The sequence below is a fragment of the Oryctolagus cuniculus genome, chromosome 21 (assembly GCF_964237555.1).
Source record: "Oryctolagus cuniculus chromosome 21, mOryCun1.1, whole genome shotgun sequence".
Taxonomy (NCBI): Eukaryota; Metazoa; Chordata; class Mammalia; order Lagomorpha; family Leporidae; genus Oryctolagus; species Oryctolagus cuniculus.
The window spans coordinates 20,214,025-20,231,036 of record NC_091452.1 but is presented as its reverse complement, the minus strand read 5'-3'; the positions used below and the strand labels follow the sequence as shown (position 1 = coordinate 20,231,036).

The 17,012-nt window shown below is 61.7% G+C and overlaps 1 protein-coding gene across 1 annotated transcript; it reads right to left on the bottom strand.

Annotated features, from left to right (window-relative positions):
- Positions 1 to 1,707: 1,707 nt before the first annotated feature.
- On the bottom strand, positions 1,708 to 12,033 carry ASPHD2 (aspartate beta-hydroxylase domain containing 2). The gene is made up of 4 exons (XM_002721151.5): positions 11,873 to 12,033; positions 7,828 to 8,927; positions 3,603 to 3,716; positions 1,708 to 3,216 (listed from the first exon to the last, which is right to left on the bottom strand). The coding sequence occupies exons 2-4, from the start codon at positions 8,633 to 8,635 to the stop codon at positions 3,107 to 3,109; spliced, it is 1,032 nt and encodes a 343-aa protein (XP_002721197.1). The 5' UTR covers positions 8,636 to 8,927; positions 11,873 to 12,033; the 3' UTR covers positions 1,708 to 3,106.
- Between the last annotated feature and the right edge of the window lie 4,979 nt (positions 12,034 to 17,012).

The window sequence follows — 17,012 nt, the reverse complement described above, 5'->3', positions numbered from 1 at the left end:
ATCTGCTTGAGTCTCTCACTGCCATCTGTCAGCAGCTCTGAACTGCGTGGCCTTATTCTGTCCTGCTCCCCGGGTTTACATCTGGTGAGCGAGGCCCGGCTGCTGGCAGCAGGCATCGTGTGCCTCAAAAAACAGAGTCTAACACTTGACCTCTGTGTCTCCCAGCAGCTCCCGGGGCACTAAGGCGGCAGTGGAAGTCAGGAGCCCCCTGCCCCGCCCCGCCCCGCTGGCTGGCAGCCCAGCCCATCCGTGTGCAAATCCAGCCTGCCCTGCACTGCACCAGCACAAGGGGGCTTGGAGCTCGGGGTGGAAGGGGGGATTCCCACTTGCAGCGGGGAGTGGGGGTTTCTCTTCTCACCTTGAGCAGCCCTTGCTACTACGTGCAAATGACTTTAGCAATTGCCTGGTTGGCAAAGGCACAAGCGCGTGCGCGCACACACACACACAGGGAGGGTGAGAAGCATCAGGGCCCCAGGGACTGGCGCTCTCCCTCCTGCTGGGACTGCTGGCTGGAGGCAGGCTTGCGTGCACCACACCCCCGGCAGCCCGGCTGCTCCTGGCCCCCTGGCCCCCAGCCCCCTCTCCCCGCTAGTAAATCACAGGGAACACTGCAAACGGGAGTTATCTTCCTCTGTGACCAGACAGAGGTGACCCCAAGTCCCCACGGCTCCCGGCTGCCCCCTTACTGATGCTCACGAGTGCTCTCCGTCCCCCATCACCTGTGTGTCGTCTCAGCCACGGCACAAAGGAAGCCAACACTGCTGCCGGCGTCCTTTGGTGCCAGGTGCCCTACAGAGGAGCAGGCTCCCGACACTGCATGCAGAAGCCTCGGCTTTTCTGCAGCTGAACTCCTTGCTCCTTGCCTGGGTGGACAGTGACAGCCCCAGAAGGTTCTAGAAGGCTGCTTGTTTCCCAGCCCACTCCCAGGACTCCAGAACCGCGATCTGCCCCACTCACTGTCCACCCCTTCTGCCTGAACCCAGGGCGCGAGCCGCAAGTCAAGAGCCAGGGGTGCAGCAGCTTGGGCCTTTGGGACGACGCCTCCATCCCCCGTGGGAGTGCCTGGGACTAAGTCCCGCCCCCACCTCCCATCCAGCTTCCTCTACCGTGCAAGTGGGGAGCAGTGAGTGACAGCCTAGCAACTGGGTCCTGGCTTCAGCGGCATCTGTGGCGTGAACCCCAGGATGAGGAGTGATTTCTCTTTCAAGTGGATAAAAATACATTTAAAATCAACTGGGGCCGGTGCTGTGGCACAGCGGGTTAACGCCCTGGCCTGAAGCACGGCATCCCATATGGGCGCCGGTTCTAGTCCCGGCTGCTCCTCTTCCAGTCCAGCTCTCTGCTATGGCCTGGGAAAGCAGTAGAAGATGGCGCAAGTCCTTGGGCCCCTGCACCCACGTGGGAGACCCAGAGAAGCTCCTGGCTTCGGATCGGCGCAGCTCCAGCCGTTGCAGCCAATTGGGGAGTGAACCAGTGGATGGAAGTCCTCTCTCGCTCGCTCTCTCGCTCTCTCTTGCTCTCTCTGCCTCTTCTTCTCTCTCTGTGTAACTCCGACTTTCAAATAAATAAATATTTAAAAAAATTAAAAAATAAAAACAACTGAAAAGCAAACCATAAAACGAGCCACAGACTCATCCCAGTGCCCCTCCTGGGGCTCCAGGCCCTGGGCACATTTTCTTTGCAACAGATGTGGCCGCTGCACCCTGGTTTTCAGCAAGATCCTTTATTTATCTCTGTTCCCCAAGCACATCACGTGAGCACAGGCGGCCAGGTGCCCGTGGGGGCTGTGGGGTTTGTAACCGCAGAGCAGAGTGGGCACTCTGTGTGGACATCATGCACCCCAACGACTCTCCCACAACACGCTGGAGGAAGAGGAGGCCTTCGGGCATGTCCGCACCGCCCGCCCTTTCCCGCGGCCTGATGGCTGGAGAGGACCTGCCTGGACGCCCTGTTTGGGGGTGGACATCACATGGGGGTGACCAGCTGGCCTGCTGCACGGCCAGCCTCCTCCTGACAGCTGGGCCCCGAGGAAGCGGCTGCCTTCCACGAGCTGCACATCCCACGCTGCTCTGGGACTTCACACACCTGACAGTGACATTCTCAGGCCGGTCCCGGGTGGCGGGAGGCCACCGCTGCCCACACCAGCCGACAGGAGCCCGTTTCTAACTCAGAGCCTCCAGCCAGCTCTGCCCTCGCTTCTGCAAACAGCCACACGGCGATCCTGGGGGCTCTGCAGGCCTCCCCGCGTTCCCTATTCACAGCCCGGGCCTGGGTCACTGGCCCTGAGTGCACACCCTGAGAGGGGACAAAGACACAGGGCGGCAGAGCGCGTTTGAACAGTGTTGTGTACGGACAAAACAGACGCAAAGCCACGGGCTGCAGGAACTCCAAAGCGAAACGGACACTTTGGTGGGCTCTGTGGTTCCAGCCGCGCCCGGGAGAGGCCCTCCGCGCAGTGTCACTGGACCAGTGTGGTCTCATCCCACCACGTGCCAACTGCAGTGGAACACTGCCGGGCTGACCCAGGGGAGCCCCGCCCTCAGGTCTAGAAAGAGCTGTGTCTGAGGAACGCCCCCACTCCCAGCCCAAGGCGGCGCCGTCAGGGGCCCCACAGGGTCTGGGTGTGCTGAGCCGGGGGTGCCGGTGTCCCAGGGGCCTGGCTGCTGGGCGCTCCTCTCCTTGCCTCCCGCAGTGGTATCTGGCACCTTTCCACCTGCCAGGGGCGCCCTGGGGGCTCAGAGGCCGATGCCCCAGCTCTCTGGTTTGCAGCTCACTCGTCGGTTTTTGTGTTTCTCTCTGGAGGTGACCGCGGCAGGTTTCACGTTAGGACAGTCTGACAGAGAGCGTGAGGTCACTCTGGGACACAGCACTGAGAAAACCAGGTAGCAACAGAACACAGGGGGCAGGGAGGCTCTGCTCACGCGGTCAGAGGAACGTGCGCGGAGGCCGGAGAGGGGTCTCGGGAGCCAATGGTCGGAGGGGAGAACGGTCTAAGGAAACACAAGCGGAGGAGTCCCGGTTCCGACGGGACGCAGGGATCCCAGCGAGAGCTCGCCCTACAGGCTCGCCGCGGCCCCTCTCGCTGACACCAGCGCACACCGCGTCCTCATCGTCCCGGAGCGAAGATGAAGTCCAAGGCCTGCCGCTCGGCCGCTGCCACGTTGGGATGCCACAGGTCCACCATGAACACCACCCGGGGGCCGTCCTCCGCTGCACCTGCGGTGGGCGGGGGGAGGGGTCAGAGCGCCCCGGCCCATCCAGGGCACAGGTGACCGTGGCTTCCTGAGTGAGAGCAGCTAGGGATGGGGTGGGGGTGCACACCACTCCTGTGACACCGTGACCCGTCGTGGCATGTACATGCCAGTGTCCCCTTGTCAGAGCCCACAGGACACCCCAGGATGCTGGCGGTGGCCTCTGGGTACTGGTAAGAGATGGCTCAGCAGTGCTGGAGCCACACACACCCGCTGTTGGCCCCAAGCCTGTGTGCAGGGGCGGGGGTGTTGTGAGGCCCTTTCTGCTCGTTTTCTCTGGAAGCCCCAAGCCCCTCCACAAGGTAGGCCACCGAGTGGTCGGCAGGAAGGGGGCCCCAGGCAGGCGCTCACCTTCGTGGAATGCGGTGTGCAGGAAGGAATCGTCGAAGAGAAGACAGCGCCCTTCCGCCCAGCACTGCGGCTCGCCCCCCACCACCAGTTCACAGCCGCTGGGGGTCTTCAGACCTTGGGGGAAAGCAGAGGACAGACAGTGAGGGGAGGCAGGGGCCAGGGCTGGCCGGGGGGGTGGGCGGCCTCCCATGCCCACGCCTCCCGCCTCGCCCCGCTGCAGCCGCCTCTGAAAGCCGCGTGCCCACCGCACTCACCTGTTGGACACTCGGGGCGCGGGAGGTGGGGCAGGACCTCTGGGAGATCTGCCCGCACGAATGGGACTGCGGTCCTTGTGAGACGGACCATCGCCGGCCACCGCGGGGGGACACGGCAGGCAGGCACCGCCGAGAAAGCAGAAGCCCTCCCCCAAGGCTGAGCCGCCAGCACCATGACCGTGGACGTGAGCCTCATAACTGGAGAGGCGGCCACCTATACAGGCTGACAGCCCGGGGGGCATGGGGGCAGGACCTCTCCGATGAAAGCCACGCCCCCAGACATCCATAACTCCAGACTCCCGCAGCCGGGAGCCTACGCACCAGCGCTGGAAAGTGAGGTAGACTACACGGTGTATTTGATCACAAAGAATTTCATCCTCCTGTCTACTTACTAAATTTCCTTGCAGTCTTAGAGTATATTAATAGTCAATACCAGGGCTGGCGCTGTGTGGTCCCACGTCCCTGGCACCAGCCAGCTTGTGTGCAGCTCTGTGCTCCGTAAACGTTTCAGACACGGCTCCCACCGCGTTCCAGGTAGGCCAAGGCAGAACTCAGGGGATCTGCTCAGAAGCCCACACTCTATGAGACCGAGTGGCCCCGGAGTGGCCCGGAGACCGGACCCTGGGTGCACGCCAGTCACACGGTCTGAGCAGTGCCGCCAAAGTGGTTCTGGGGCTTCCTGCCGCCCAGCTCAGGGAGGCCGTCTGCCCCGCTCTGGAGCACGGCCTCTGGCTCCTCTCACCCCGCCCTCTGCCGCCCGGCCACGTTTTCCTTCTGTGTGAGCGGAGAAGTCCCTTAGCAACAGGGTCACCCCAGGGGTTTCACAGGGAAGCTCTCCTTCTCACAAATGATTCACGCCCCCTGCCATGGCCTGGCTGCTGGGTCCACAACAACCCTCCCGCCTTCTGCTCCAGCCTGCCTGCGGCCACCGTTCCTGCTGAGACCCGCCTGAGCTGGGCTGGACACATGAGCTATGCCTGTCCAAAGAGGGGGCAGGTGGGGGCTTCTGGGGGCGGCCTCGGCCAGGCCCCTTTGGCACAGGCTCGTCTAAGGCTCAGGGCTTGCTGCTCATCCCCACCAAGGGCGGAAGAGGTGGGAAGAAGGGTAGTGAGGGGCTCAGTTCCCAGTGCCCACTCCCACGAGGAGCCATTGCCTGGCCCTTGGGCGTGCAGGCACATGCTTGCTGACGCTGGACCCCCCCCCCCCCCCGCCCCGCTATCCTGCCTGGAGACCGAGAGTGCAGGCCCGTGCCGGCCGCGCCGTGATCTGTCAGACACACACAGGCGCTTGCCCCTGCCTGGTTTATTCCGAGGGGCTTCGGCAGGGTCTTTGCTAAGAGTTGGCGGCAGTGTGACTGGAACATTCCAGTCCCGAACATAATGCTGGGGGGAGAGGGTTGGCGCTTTTCACAGGCCGCGGCCACCTGTCGCGCGCTCACAGCAGGCCCAGCAGATGCACACACAGGGGATGGGCGGGCTTGGCGGGGCACGTGGCTGGGGCTCCCGTGGCCAGAGTGACAACTGCATCCATCACAGCCCGGACAGGAGGCAGAGCGAGGGGACAAAGGTTGGCACCCCGCAGGTGCCCCCTCCGCCTTCAGCCGGGGCACTGGGCAGGCCTCCAGGTGCGCGCCAGGCCTCTTCCGCTGCCGACCTCATTCCTGGGACTCCCTGTCAGGCACAGGGCCACAGGAACCCAGCACACCTCTGCTTCCCTCCTGGGCAGGCACTGCCTCGGGCCCGGCAGTGTGGAGACGGACGGATGGAGAAAACCAACCGTGGACCCGCCATAGTCAGAGCACCAGCCACGCCCCAGGCTTCAGGCCACGCACAGGAACACGGGACACCCACTTCTCCAGCACGGAACTGGCGGGGCTGAGAAGGGGATGACTGGCCCCAGGGAGGACCCACGTGGGCGTACGTCACACTCACACACACACACACACACACTGCACGGGTGCACACCAGGCGTTAACACACAGTGTGCAGGCCCCGGGTTCTGTGGCTACTCCACCCTCGTCCCAGCACTTCTCCCACATCAATCTTTGAGCTGCACAAAACATGCACAGGGAAACCTTCCACAAACACAAAGCGTCGCTCCCCACCGCCCACAGCCTGCATCCCCCAGCCTGGCCTCGGGCCCTCCGTGGTTCTGCCCCAACTCGCTCCCAGTCCCCGAGGAGGGACCGCTTCCTCTCCGCGGAGCGCGCTGGCGGCCGCCCGGCTTCCCCCGGCCTTGGCACCTCGCCCGGCGGCTCTATCGATCACGGCTGTCACCTGGCTGATCTCAATGCCCTGCACCTGCCAACTTCTGTCACGCGCCTTCCAGTCCTCAGCGTTACCTCCACGGTCAAGCCCAGCACTGCAGGGCTCTGCCCAGGGACGCGCAATACACGGGGCTGAGCCTGAGTCCGGATCGGAGGGCGCAGCCCACGTGCTAGGTGCCCTCTGTCACGCCAACACACAGCAGGGCTTGCCCGTGACGGCTGCCAGCTAACACCTATCGAATGCCATCGCGGGCCGCGTGAAGACGCTACCTGTTCCACGCTCTCAACAGTCCCGGGAGGCAAGCACTACCTCCCCACTCCACTCTACAGGTGAGGAACTGGGGCCCACACAGACCAAAGCTGCACGCCTGACCCCAAATCCAGGCTACCTCCTCTGAAGACGCCTACCCTGCCTTGCATGGCCTCTTGGGACCCCCATCATATGCACAGAACTAATTATTTTTGTCTTTTTTAAGTAACTAGGCCCTCTGTGCAAGCCACACATGACTCAGGAGCCCCAGCCAGAGAGGAGAAGCAGGGCTGCAGCAGGTGCAGAGCCTGGGCTGGGCGGCTCGGTCTCCTCCTCAGAACCCCCTGCCCCAATCTGTGTATGGGACTCTGAAAAAATTAACACGTTTATCCAAAAGTCAGAGTGACAGGGACAAACAGAGAACTCTCCCATCTGTTACCTCACTCCCTAAATGCCTGCAACAGCCAGGGCTGGGCCAGGCTGAAGCCAGGAGCCAGGGACCCCAGCTGGGTCTCCCACACGGGTGGCAGGGACCCCAGCACTTGGGGCATCATCTGCTGCCTCCCAGGTGCGTTAGCGGGAAGCTGGCCTGGAAGCAGAGGTGGGACTCAATCCAAGGGTGTAGGTGTCCCCAAGAGACGGCTCAGCCCGCTGCCCCCCAGTGCCCGCCCCAGGGATGCCTCTGCCCCTCTCTTCCTCCACGTGAACGCCAAGGCAGCGCCTGAAGCTGGACCCTGCGGTCTGACTCAGCACTGTCCAGCGGGGGACCAGTGAGGCCACTGCCTCCTGGCACAAGGCGCGCTGGAGACGTCAGCCCTCGTGACCGCGCGTCTCCGCGCCTCTCCCTTTTTCGTAAGCACCTGCTCGTCAGACTCCGAGAGCACGGCCACTCTGCAACACACAGGATCTGATGAGCGCCCAGGACACTCCGCAGAGGACAGCCCTTGCCCTCCACGTTCCAAATGAGCAGACGGGGGCTCACACAGGCCAAGCGACTCATCCAGGCTGACCACACGCTAGCTCGTGCCACAGCCACGAAGCCAACCAAGGCCGCGCACACACAAGGCGCATCTCCCTGAGCTCACTCGAGTCTCGAATGAAACAAGCCTTGTCCAGAGGATCCCTGCGTCCCCCGGCACCTGCCCCAGCCTCCTGGATGCCACCGAGGGCCTTGGTCATCAGCAGCTGCCCTTGGCTCAAGCATGATGCCCGTCCGGCTGCCACCAGCCACGGGCAGCTCTTTAAATGGAACTGACACCTTCACTCCGCGGAGGCACGTGCCCTAAACATCGGCCCCAGCCCTCAGGGGTCACCTGTGGCCAATGAGGGCGGTGAACGTTCCCACGGCTGCACGGAGCTCCTGCGGGCTCCCACTCTGCAGACCAAACGCACAGCGAAGCCACGCAAAAGGCGCCACCCCCGGCTCCTCGAGCGGCCGCGCACGCCGCAACCTACCTAGGTGGCAGCGGATGCGGATGTTGGTGGGCCCGTAGTGCTCCGTGATCACGGTGCCGGGGCTCAGCACGGAGATGCACGCGTTCCCAAAGACATTGTTGCCAATACAGGTCCGAAGGCTGCCGAGCAAGCGGTACGTCCGTGGGCACTTCCTGCAGTTCCTGGGCACGCACACCCCCTGGTTGAGCAGGTAAAAGGTGAGCCACTCCCCGCTGGGGGTGCTGTTCAGCCTCCAGCCCTGCGGGAGGCTGCAGTTCGAGAAGGCCTTGTACAGGGCCTCGAACTCGCACAGGATCGTCTGGAAGTTGCGCTCCAGCAGCTCCACGTCGTGCTTCTGCGCGTCCCGGGAGAAGTAGGGCGTGGTGGGCAGGTCGGGCAGGAAGAAGACCTCGGGCTTCTGGATGGAGGGCCGGCTGCTGAGGTAGCGGCCCTGCTCGCGGACGCCCTTGTGGATGCGGCCCATGCCCGACCACGAGTACCGCTTGGCGTATTCCTGCAGGTTGTGGTACAGCTTCTGGTTGAGGCCCTCGTTGTGGGCACAGCGCGCGCACTCCGGGGACTGGCAGTACACAAAGCCGTTCTGCAGCCCGTTGGCCTCGGCGCCCTGCATCAGGGAGTTGACCGACACGTAGGGCCGGGGCTGCTCCCTGCCCACGTGGTAGCAGTACCACACGAACAGCACCAGCAGGCAGGCCACGGTGACCACCGCGGTGGTGTCGCAGTCCCGCACGGACTGGATGCCGGTGGCGATGCAGTCCCTTAGGCCATCCAGCGACCAGCTCCAGGCCACCAGCCACTCCAGCGACATCTTGGGGGCGGGGAGGGGCGGTGCAAAGCCGGCTCGGAGAGTCAGTCCTCCCAGGTCCCGAGGGTACCTACGCCTCGCAGGTCAGCGCAGGACGGAAGGAGGGGCTGGGGCAGGGGGAGCCATGGCTGCCACTGTCCCTTGGACCCTGCCGGGGGCAGCATCGGTGAAGGAGGAGGCTGGCCGGGCCTACCGCTTTGCTCCACTCCCAGCCAAAGTCACTGCAGGAGTGGGGAGGGAGCTGGTGACGTCACATCGGCTAAGGAGGGCAAAGGATGACTTAGGGACTCCAAACCTAGGAGGGGGAAGAGAAAAATGAAAAAGCCCGCGTTAAGTTGGGCAGCTGACACCGTCCTTGCCTGGAACGTAGAGTCCCAGTGCATCTCGCGAGGTCGCCGTGGGGAGGGGCACACGTGGCAATCCTGGGTTTCTCTCCCTTCTTACCACCACCCCTGCTTCCCAAGAGGCCACCTGCGTCACCTGCACTGTTCACAGGCACAGCTCAGGATACGGAGGCTCAGAGAGGCCATGAGACCCACCCCAATCACACAGCAAGGGATGGGTCACAAACTCCCCCGGCTTGCAAGCCCGTGCCTATCCATTTCATAGCAGGTGCCGAATGGGCGCTCCCTCTCCCCTAACCCCTGTGCCACCCGTTAGGAAGAACTCTGGGTTCAGACACATCCTTAGGACGGCAGGATCTCCACTCTGTCTTCCCATTCTCACTCCATCCCCCTCGCCCTCCTGATAGCGGCCGCATCCACACCAAACTGAAAAGGCAGCTGGATCTTCCCTGTCTGCCTGGCCCCACCCGTCAGGTTATGGTGGTGAAGCAAGGGGGCTGATGGGAACTGAAGCCCCTCTCCTCTGCAGGCCTCTGACTTGGCTTCCCCCACCCAGCAGCCAGCCTCGCTCTGAGGGCTAGGGCCGGCGTCTGGCACCCCGTCACCCCGCCAGCCTCACAGTCAGAGCACAGCCCTGTCACCACGCTGCCCGAGTCTCCAGGCCCCGGCTCTGCTTCCCCGCCCCTCCCGCTGCTTCGAAGCCGGGAACAGGCAGGTCTGGTCCTAGCACAGCCTAACGCACTCCGTCACGGCCAACAGCACAACCCAGGATCGTCCCGGTGTGCTCAAGATGACCGAGAAAGCTCGTCTCCCCTGGGGACAAAACGTGGCTGTCATCCATCCCTTGGGGCTGAAGTTCATCCCACTGGATGATGATGGACACAAACCACTTTCTGATGACGTCACTTACTACCGGCTGGGTGACTGTTAGGTGGCAGCCAGCAAACCCAAGGTGACACGTGGACAAAAGCTATCTCAGAACTCAGAATCCCAACCCGTAATGGTGCATCCCGGGCACTCGCATTGCCATGGATGCAAGTGATTTTTTTTTCTGGTCCCCAGACGTGCTAAGCTACAGATGAAAGGGAAACCTTAGGTGCTCATTAACTGCCTCCTGGCTGCTTCCCAGCTTCGGCGGAATAAAGAATCACTTGACTATAATGTTTAGTAAGTCAGAGACGCACATGCTGAATATTCATAGGGATTTTTTTTTTCTGTTTCGAGGAAAAATACAAGAGCAGGGAGGTGAGAAGCTCCATGTTTCCTCACAAGTTCTCCACTTCCCCCCAGGGGCAGGAGAGAGAAAGGTGGGACCCACTGGCCGTCAGAGACCCCCGCCTCGGGCTGCAGAAACTGCGAGCAGAGGGGATGCAAGGTGTGTGTCTGCCGGAGCGCGCGGAAGCTCGGGAGAGCTGCAGGTCCCTGGGAACTCATCACCTGTGGGGTCACAAGCACCCTGGCTAACGGGATTTCCCCCATCTGCTGAGCGAAGCCTGCGCGGCAACTTCTCAGCTCCCTTTCTCTGCAGGCTTCCAGAGCGAGAGGCTGATAATTTAACAAGCACCTGTTAAGTGTCAGCAGCTCCAGTCTGCCCCGCTCATCACTCAAGTTCAAGTCAATCGAACCCCAGGCACAGAAAACAAGAGCAGAGGCCGGGGGGGGGGGATCCTGACCCCGGTGGGAGCCCCATTCTGCACAAAGACGGCCCCCAACCCCCCCCCCCCCGCCCAAGGCTGAGCAGAACCAAAGGCAGTAAAAAACCTCCTCATAGCAGCCTCTGAGAACAGGGAGAGCTCAAGTCCAGAGATGGACCTACCGGCTCAGGGCCAGATGTGACAACAACGGAAACCCTTCCATCTGTAGGGTGGCATCTTACCATGCACTGATTCACACACTGGGGACAACCCCTCGACCCACCTCCAGCTCCCTGGGCTCAGGGACCACAGTAACCCCCCGCTCCCTGCACTTGTCTGTTCTTGTTCTGTTCTCCGTCGGACCAGGGCCGGCTCACTGCAGCTCTGCATTTAATAACGTGCAAGCCTTTAGGCCAGCTGACTCTGGGCAATGGGACCCGGGTTCAAACGCAACCAAAGGTGACTTCAGCCACCGCGCACACCTGGGGAGACAGACTCAGTCTGACCCGGTCAGGGCCCAATCAGATGCCCAGCGCCAAGAGGCTGCTCGGTGCTCAGCACCCGCAGGATGAAGCCACGGAGTAGCCCTAAGGGGCAGCCCCAGTGGGGCAAGGTGCGGGTAACGCGCGCCACGCTCTGCGCCCAGAAGCTGCCAGGGGCCGCCGCCCCCGGGGGCCCCTCCCGGCTCACTCTCCGCTGGCCCTGGACAGTGGGAAGAGGAGGCGGACAGAGGATGGATAAACACAGATGGTGAACACCAGGAGGTCAGGGGAGGAGGGGGATGGGGCAACGGTCAGGTGAGCGCAGCCAGGGAAAGTAGGCGATGGCCCAGGAGCTTTATGGCGCGTGCTAAGTCCTGGGACAGGGGAGGAGGGTCAGCACAGCAAACACGAGAAGTGGGCGACGCTGGGGGAAGGGGGGGGGGGCCGCAGGGAGGAGGGTGGGGGAGGGGCGGCGGTGGGGCAGGCAGGGAGGAGGGTGATGCCCGGCCCCGGGGCCGCCAGCACAGCCGAGGCGGCGGCGCTCGGCACGCAGGGAGCGCTCGGCGCGGGGCCCCTCGGCCCGGCCGGGATGCGGGACGCAGGCGGGCGCAGGCGTCCCGGAGCATCCTCGGCGCTGGTGGCGGCGCCAGGCGGCGAGGACCACGGGGCCTGCAGCCGCCCGACCCCCCACCCCCGCCTCGCACCCAAGCCCGCTTCCCGAGGGTCGGCCCGGCCGCGCCGCCCTCCCGCCCGGGCAGCCCCGGGAGAGACGCCGCTTACCTGCGCCCCGGGGCGCGCGAGCGGCGGGGGCGGCAGCCGGCCCCGAGGCGACGCCGCCGCCCGAGGGCGCGGACGCGCGGACGCCCCCCGGCCCGCGCCGCCGAGCCACCGCCCGGCCGCTGCCCGGCCCACGCTGCCGGAGCCCGAGCCCGAGCCGAGCCGAGCCGGTGCCCCCACCGGTGCCGACGCCGCGCTGCGCTCCGCGGGGCCGCGAGGACCACAACTCCCACAATGCCGCGCGCGGCCGGGCCTCGCGGGGAGGGGGCGCGGGCGGGGCGGGGCCGGGCCGTGGGGGCGGGGCCGGGACCCCCGAGGCCGCAGCACCTGCACGCGCCGGGCGCCGGCTGTCTGCGGAGGGGCCCCCCCGGCGCCCCGGGACGCAGCGCCGTGTGGTGGGAGGGTGCGCGCGGGCGGTGGCTCCCCGGGGCCGGGGCGGTGCTCCGGCCGCCGGCGCGGGTCGCACTCCCCGGGCCTCCGCGTCGCTGCCTCTTCGCGCGCGCCCCTCGGTGCGCGGGGTTCAGCCTGCGCCGTCCGAGGCCCCTCGGGCGCTGGGGAGGCAATCGCCCAGCGGGAGCCTCCTTGGCGACGCGTTCCAGCCGGCACCCGGCGCCCTCCGTGCCCGGCCCTGCGCTCCGGGCGCCGGCCGCAGCCCAGGCGGTCCCAGGTCCGGGGCGGGTGAGAGGCGGGGGCGGCGGCCCCGGGGAGCCCGCGCGGGGGGACGTGATGCGCGAACCAGGCAGGGCCCGCGGGGGACAGAGAAGGCAGGTGGCGATGGGCGGCGTCGGGGAGAACCACGCGTGGGTGGGCTCTGGCAGCACGGCGTGGGCCGGCCTGCCCACCAGCCGGCTGTCCCTGGCCCAGGCTCACCTCTGCTGTGTCCCAGAATTCATCTCCATAGTGGTTCAGAAGCCGCCTCCGCCTGACTCCTGCTGGCCTAGAACCCGTCCCACCCTGCCCCGGAACCCACCTGCGCTCTACCCCAAATTCCACCTTCCTCCTGTCCCGGGTCCCGCCTGGGCCCGCTCCGGAGCCACCTTCCCCTGTGTTAGAACCCATCTCTACTGCATCCCAGAGCCCCTGTCACAGCGTCCGGGGGCCATTCGGTCTTCCCCGTGGCCCAGGACCTTCTCCGTGTGCCGGAACCTTCTACGATGTCCCAGAGTGACAGAACCACCCAGCCCTGCCCCGGAGTCCACCTCTTCTCTGTCCCCATGTCCTCGCGGCCGCCTCACCCCTGTCATTTCTACCCTTCTCTCAACTCCAAAGGAGGAAGAACACGTCTTTTCCTCTTCTGATCTACTGAAACAAACAGAATGCAAACGCTGGGAAACCATAAAAGGCACTTAAATTTGTTCCAAGGGTGGCTCACCAACACAAGGCCTCGGATTTAGAAACACTGCCTGAGGGTGGTGGCCCCTGGGGTGGGTGGAGAAGGCAGAGGCCACTGGACCTGGCTCCCGTTCAGAACACGGCTCTCCTGTCGCCTTGAGGCAAGGCACCACCTGTGCCCCGTTCTGGACCACACCCTCCATAGTGGATTATGAATTAATTTCGACAAATCCTGTAAGTCTCTCTGCCCAATGCAACTACACTGCTCCATATTTGTTAAGAGTATTTATTTATTTGATGGCAATTTTTAAAGATTGATTTACTCAAGAGTCAGAGTTACAGAGGGAGAGGGAGCGAGAGAGAGAGAGAGCAAGAGAGAGAGATCTTCCATTCACTGGTTCACTCCTCAAATGGCTGCAAAGACTAGCGCTGTGCTGATCTGCAGCCAGGAGCCTACAACATCTTCCAGGTCTCCCACGTGGATGCAGGGAGACCTAGCACTTGGGCCATCTTCCACTGCTTTCCCAGACCAATGCAGAGAGCTGGGTTGGAGGTGGAGCAGCTGGGACTTGAACCAGTGCCCATATGGGATGCTGGTGCCGCAGGCGGATGCTTAGCCCACGACGACGCCACAGCGCCAGCTCCCATGGTGATATTTTTCTCACCCTGCTGGACATCTGCTCTTTTAAATTTTCTGGGAGTCTCAGAAAAAAAAAAAAATGGAAATGACCTGGGGCTCTGCCAGCCTCTGGGCGGCCCTAGGAGATGAGATGTGTTGGAGAGGGTCCCCGGCCACACAGAAAGGACTCCAGGGAGACGGCCCAGGTAGATGACGGCTGTGCTGATGAAGGAGCCGAGATGAGACCCAAGCTCATCGCGGTCGCCTGCCTTCCACGTGGCTGCCACCTGCGCCCTCCTCCCCCTCCTCTGTCTTCTCCAGGGCAGTCATTCTCGGCCCACTCCGAGCCGCACAACCTATCATTACGCCAGCTCATGCACCCGGGGTGTCCACCCAGCTCGCTCCGCCTGCAGAGGCAGGCACCGGGGACCCAGGGAGAAAGCATGCCTGTTCTGTCAAGGTCACAGCAAGGCGGCAGGGACTGTGGAGGCCGGAGGAACGGCCCGATGGGTGCATTAAAAGAGCTGGTGTCACCACTTTGGGGGAGCAGCGTGGTAGTATTTGTTCAAACAGTAAATGTATAGACTGCGGAATCCTCAGAGTTCCTGGAAAATGCATAGCCTGGAAAAATGCACAGGTTGCTTTCTCTTTTGTACAAAAAGATTTATTAATTTAAAGGCAGAGTTACACACACAGAGAGAGAACTTCCGTCCTCTGATTCACTCCCCAAATGACCACAATGGTCGGCGCTGGGCCAGGCCAAAGCCGGGAGCCAGGAGCTTCTTCCAGGTCTCCCAATGGGTGCAAGTGCTTGGGCCTATTCTACTGCTTTCCCAGGTGCATGAGCAGGGAGCTGGATCAGAAATGGAGCAGCTGAACTTGAACCGGTGCTGTATGGGATGCCGGCACTGCAGATGGTGGGTTAACCCCTTGCGTCACAGCGCCAGCCCCTCCATGTATAGATTTCAAGTGTTTTTTTATTTGTTTTTGCACCAAAAGTAAACTTACTCTAAATTCCATCTTTCATGAGCTGTTTGAAGAAGCGTCCTACATTAAGAGTGGACAACGTCAGTGCTTTCTAACTGTCCTAGGGAAGTTGTAGGCTGGATGACTGCATCGTTGTGTTTTCATGATTTGTACATAAAGTTGTAAAGCTATGAAAAGGAGGAGCTAGGAGCATTAATGAATGATATGGAGAAAGCAACTAACAGATTCTAGAGCAAAAAGATCAGAGTTACCCCTGCACGGTGGTTTCCTGTACCTAACGTGCACATGTGTGCACTGTACATGTAGCTATCACTTGGATATGGTCCGAGCGTGTCCCCCAAGTGTTTGTGTGTTGAGATTTTTGATCTCCATGGCGAGGTGTGAAGAGTGTAGAAACTTCATCCGACTGTGGTGTTTGGGGCGAGGGCTTGGGAAGTGAGCAGGGTAGGACGAGGTGGGACCTCCATGGTGGGATCCCGGAGCCTTTCCAAGAAGAGGAAGAGAGGGAGAGCAGAAGAGGCTCACACTGGAGCAGTCCCAGGTCTCTGGCTGTAGGCTGTCCTGCATCACCTGCGAACTCTGCCAGCAGGGAGGCCATGGCCCAGGGTGGCCCCTGGACCGTGGACTGGGACCACGAACCGGAATAAACCTCTTGTATTTATCAGTGTTCCAGCCTCAGGTATTTTGTTATAGGAACAGAAAATGAACAAATCCGCTTGTGTTTATACGAAAGCAGAGTAGGAATGTTCTAGAGGAATATGCTGGTACATTCTCCGACTTAAAATGTGGCCTGCAAAGACTATCCCCAAGAGAAGGCACACCAGAGTATCTCGTAAGAGAATTAACCATACGAGTAAACCGAAGGAGAAGATTGACAGCATCATGATGGGTGGAATGAGATTCGGCTCCCCAGGTCATGCTGGCCTTTAAACCCCAAAGTCAGGGCCGGCGCTGTGGCGTGGTAGGCTAAGCCTCTGCCTGCAGGGCAGGCATCCCATGTGGGCTCCGGTTCAAGTCCCAGCTGCTCCATTTCCAATCCAGCTCTCTGCTAATGCACCTGGGAAAGCAGTAGAGGATGGCCCAAGTGCTTGGGCCCCTGCACCCACGTGGGAGACCTGGAAGAAGCTCCTGGCTTCAGTCTGGCCCAGTCCAGGTTGTTGTGGCCATTTGGGGAGTGAACCAACAGATGAAAGACCCCTCTTTCTCTCTCTCTCTCCTTCTCTGTCTCTGTAACTCTGTATTTCAAATAAATAAACCTTTTTTTAAAGGCCTGCCAAGACCTACCATGTTCCAGATGAACAGTCAAGCGTACAGACACAGGAATCCTTAACAAGTTTAGCAAACACATCCAGCAACGGTTAGAAAGCACAGGCCCTGTGGAAGGAAGACGCTGGCTCGTCTGGGTCCCCAGTCCCTGGGACACAACCCCTAAACTCAGAACTCCCCGAACGGTGAGGGCTTTCGGTATTTGTTCCAAACACCTGCAGCCCCAGCTGACAGTCTATGCTAATGAGACCTCTCAGGGTGGGGATTGCCCAGCCCTGTGCCTAGAGGGCTGGGCTTGGTGCTGGGGGACACACCAGCCACGTGTCCAGGAAGGCAACAGGGGTTGGGAATGTAGTTCAACCCCATGACCCCTGATTCCACGAATTGTGTCTGTGTAATGAACACTCAGTAGAAACTCTAGCAGCGAGTGTTGTGGTGCCGTGTGGTAAGCCATCACTTGGAGGCCCACATCCCGTGTAGCAGAGCTGGTTTGCATCCTGGCTGCTCCAGGCTTCTGCCAATGAGCCTGGGGTACTCGGGCCCCTGCCAGTTGTGTGGGAGAACCAGGGGAGCTCCAGGCTCCTGGCTTCTGCCTGGCTCAGCCCTGGCTGTTGCAGGCATTTGGGGAGTGACCCAGCATTTGGAAAATCTCCCCCCACCCCTTTCTCTCTCATCCTTTCTTTCAAGTAGATGTAGATGAAAACAAACACTAAAAATATTAGCAATCTGGACATTAGAGCTCAGGTGAACTTCTCTGGTTGGAAACACTTATTTTATTTTTTTAAGATTTATTCATTTATCTGAAAGGCAGAGTCATAGAGAGGCAGAGGCAGAGAGGCAGAGAGGCAGAGAGAGAAAGAGAGAGAGAGAGAGAGAGAGAGAGAGAGAGAGAGAGAGGTCTTCTATCTGCTGGTTTACTTCCCAGTTGGCCATAACAGC

What these genes read in the sequence shown, in the direction of transcription:
- ASPHD2 (XM_002721151.5), bottom strand. Translation starts at nt 8,635, where the DNA reads ATGTCGCTGGAGTGGCTGGTGGCCTGGAGCTGGTCGCTGGATGGCCTA. An exon ending in CCGCATCCGCTGCCACCTAG is followed by an intron (nt 3,717 to 7,827) that starts GTAGGTTGCGGC and finishes CTTTCCCCCAAG; the next exon opens with GTCTGAAGACCCCCAGCGGC. An exon ending in GCACACCGCATTCCACGAAG is followed by an intron (nt 3,217 to 3,602) that starts GTGAGCGCCTGC and finishes CGCCCACCGCAG; the next exon opens with GTGCAGCGGAGGACGGCCCC.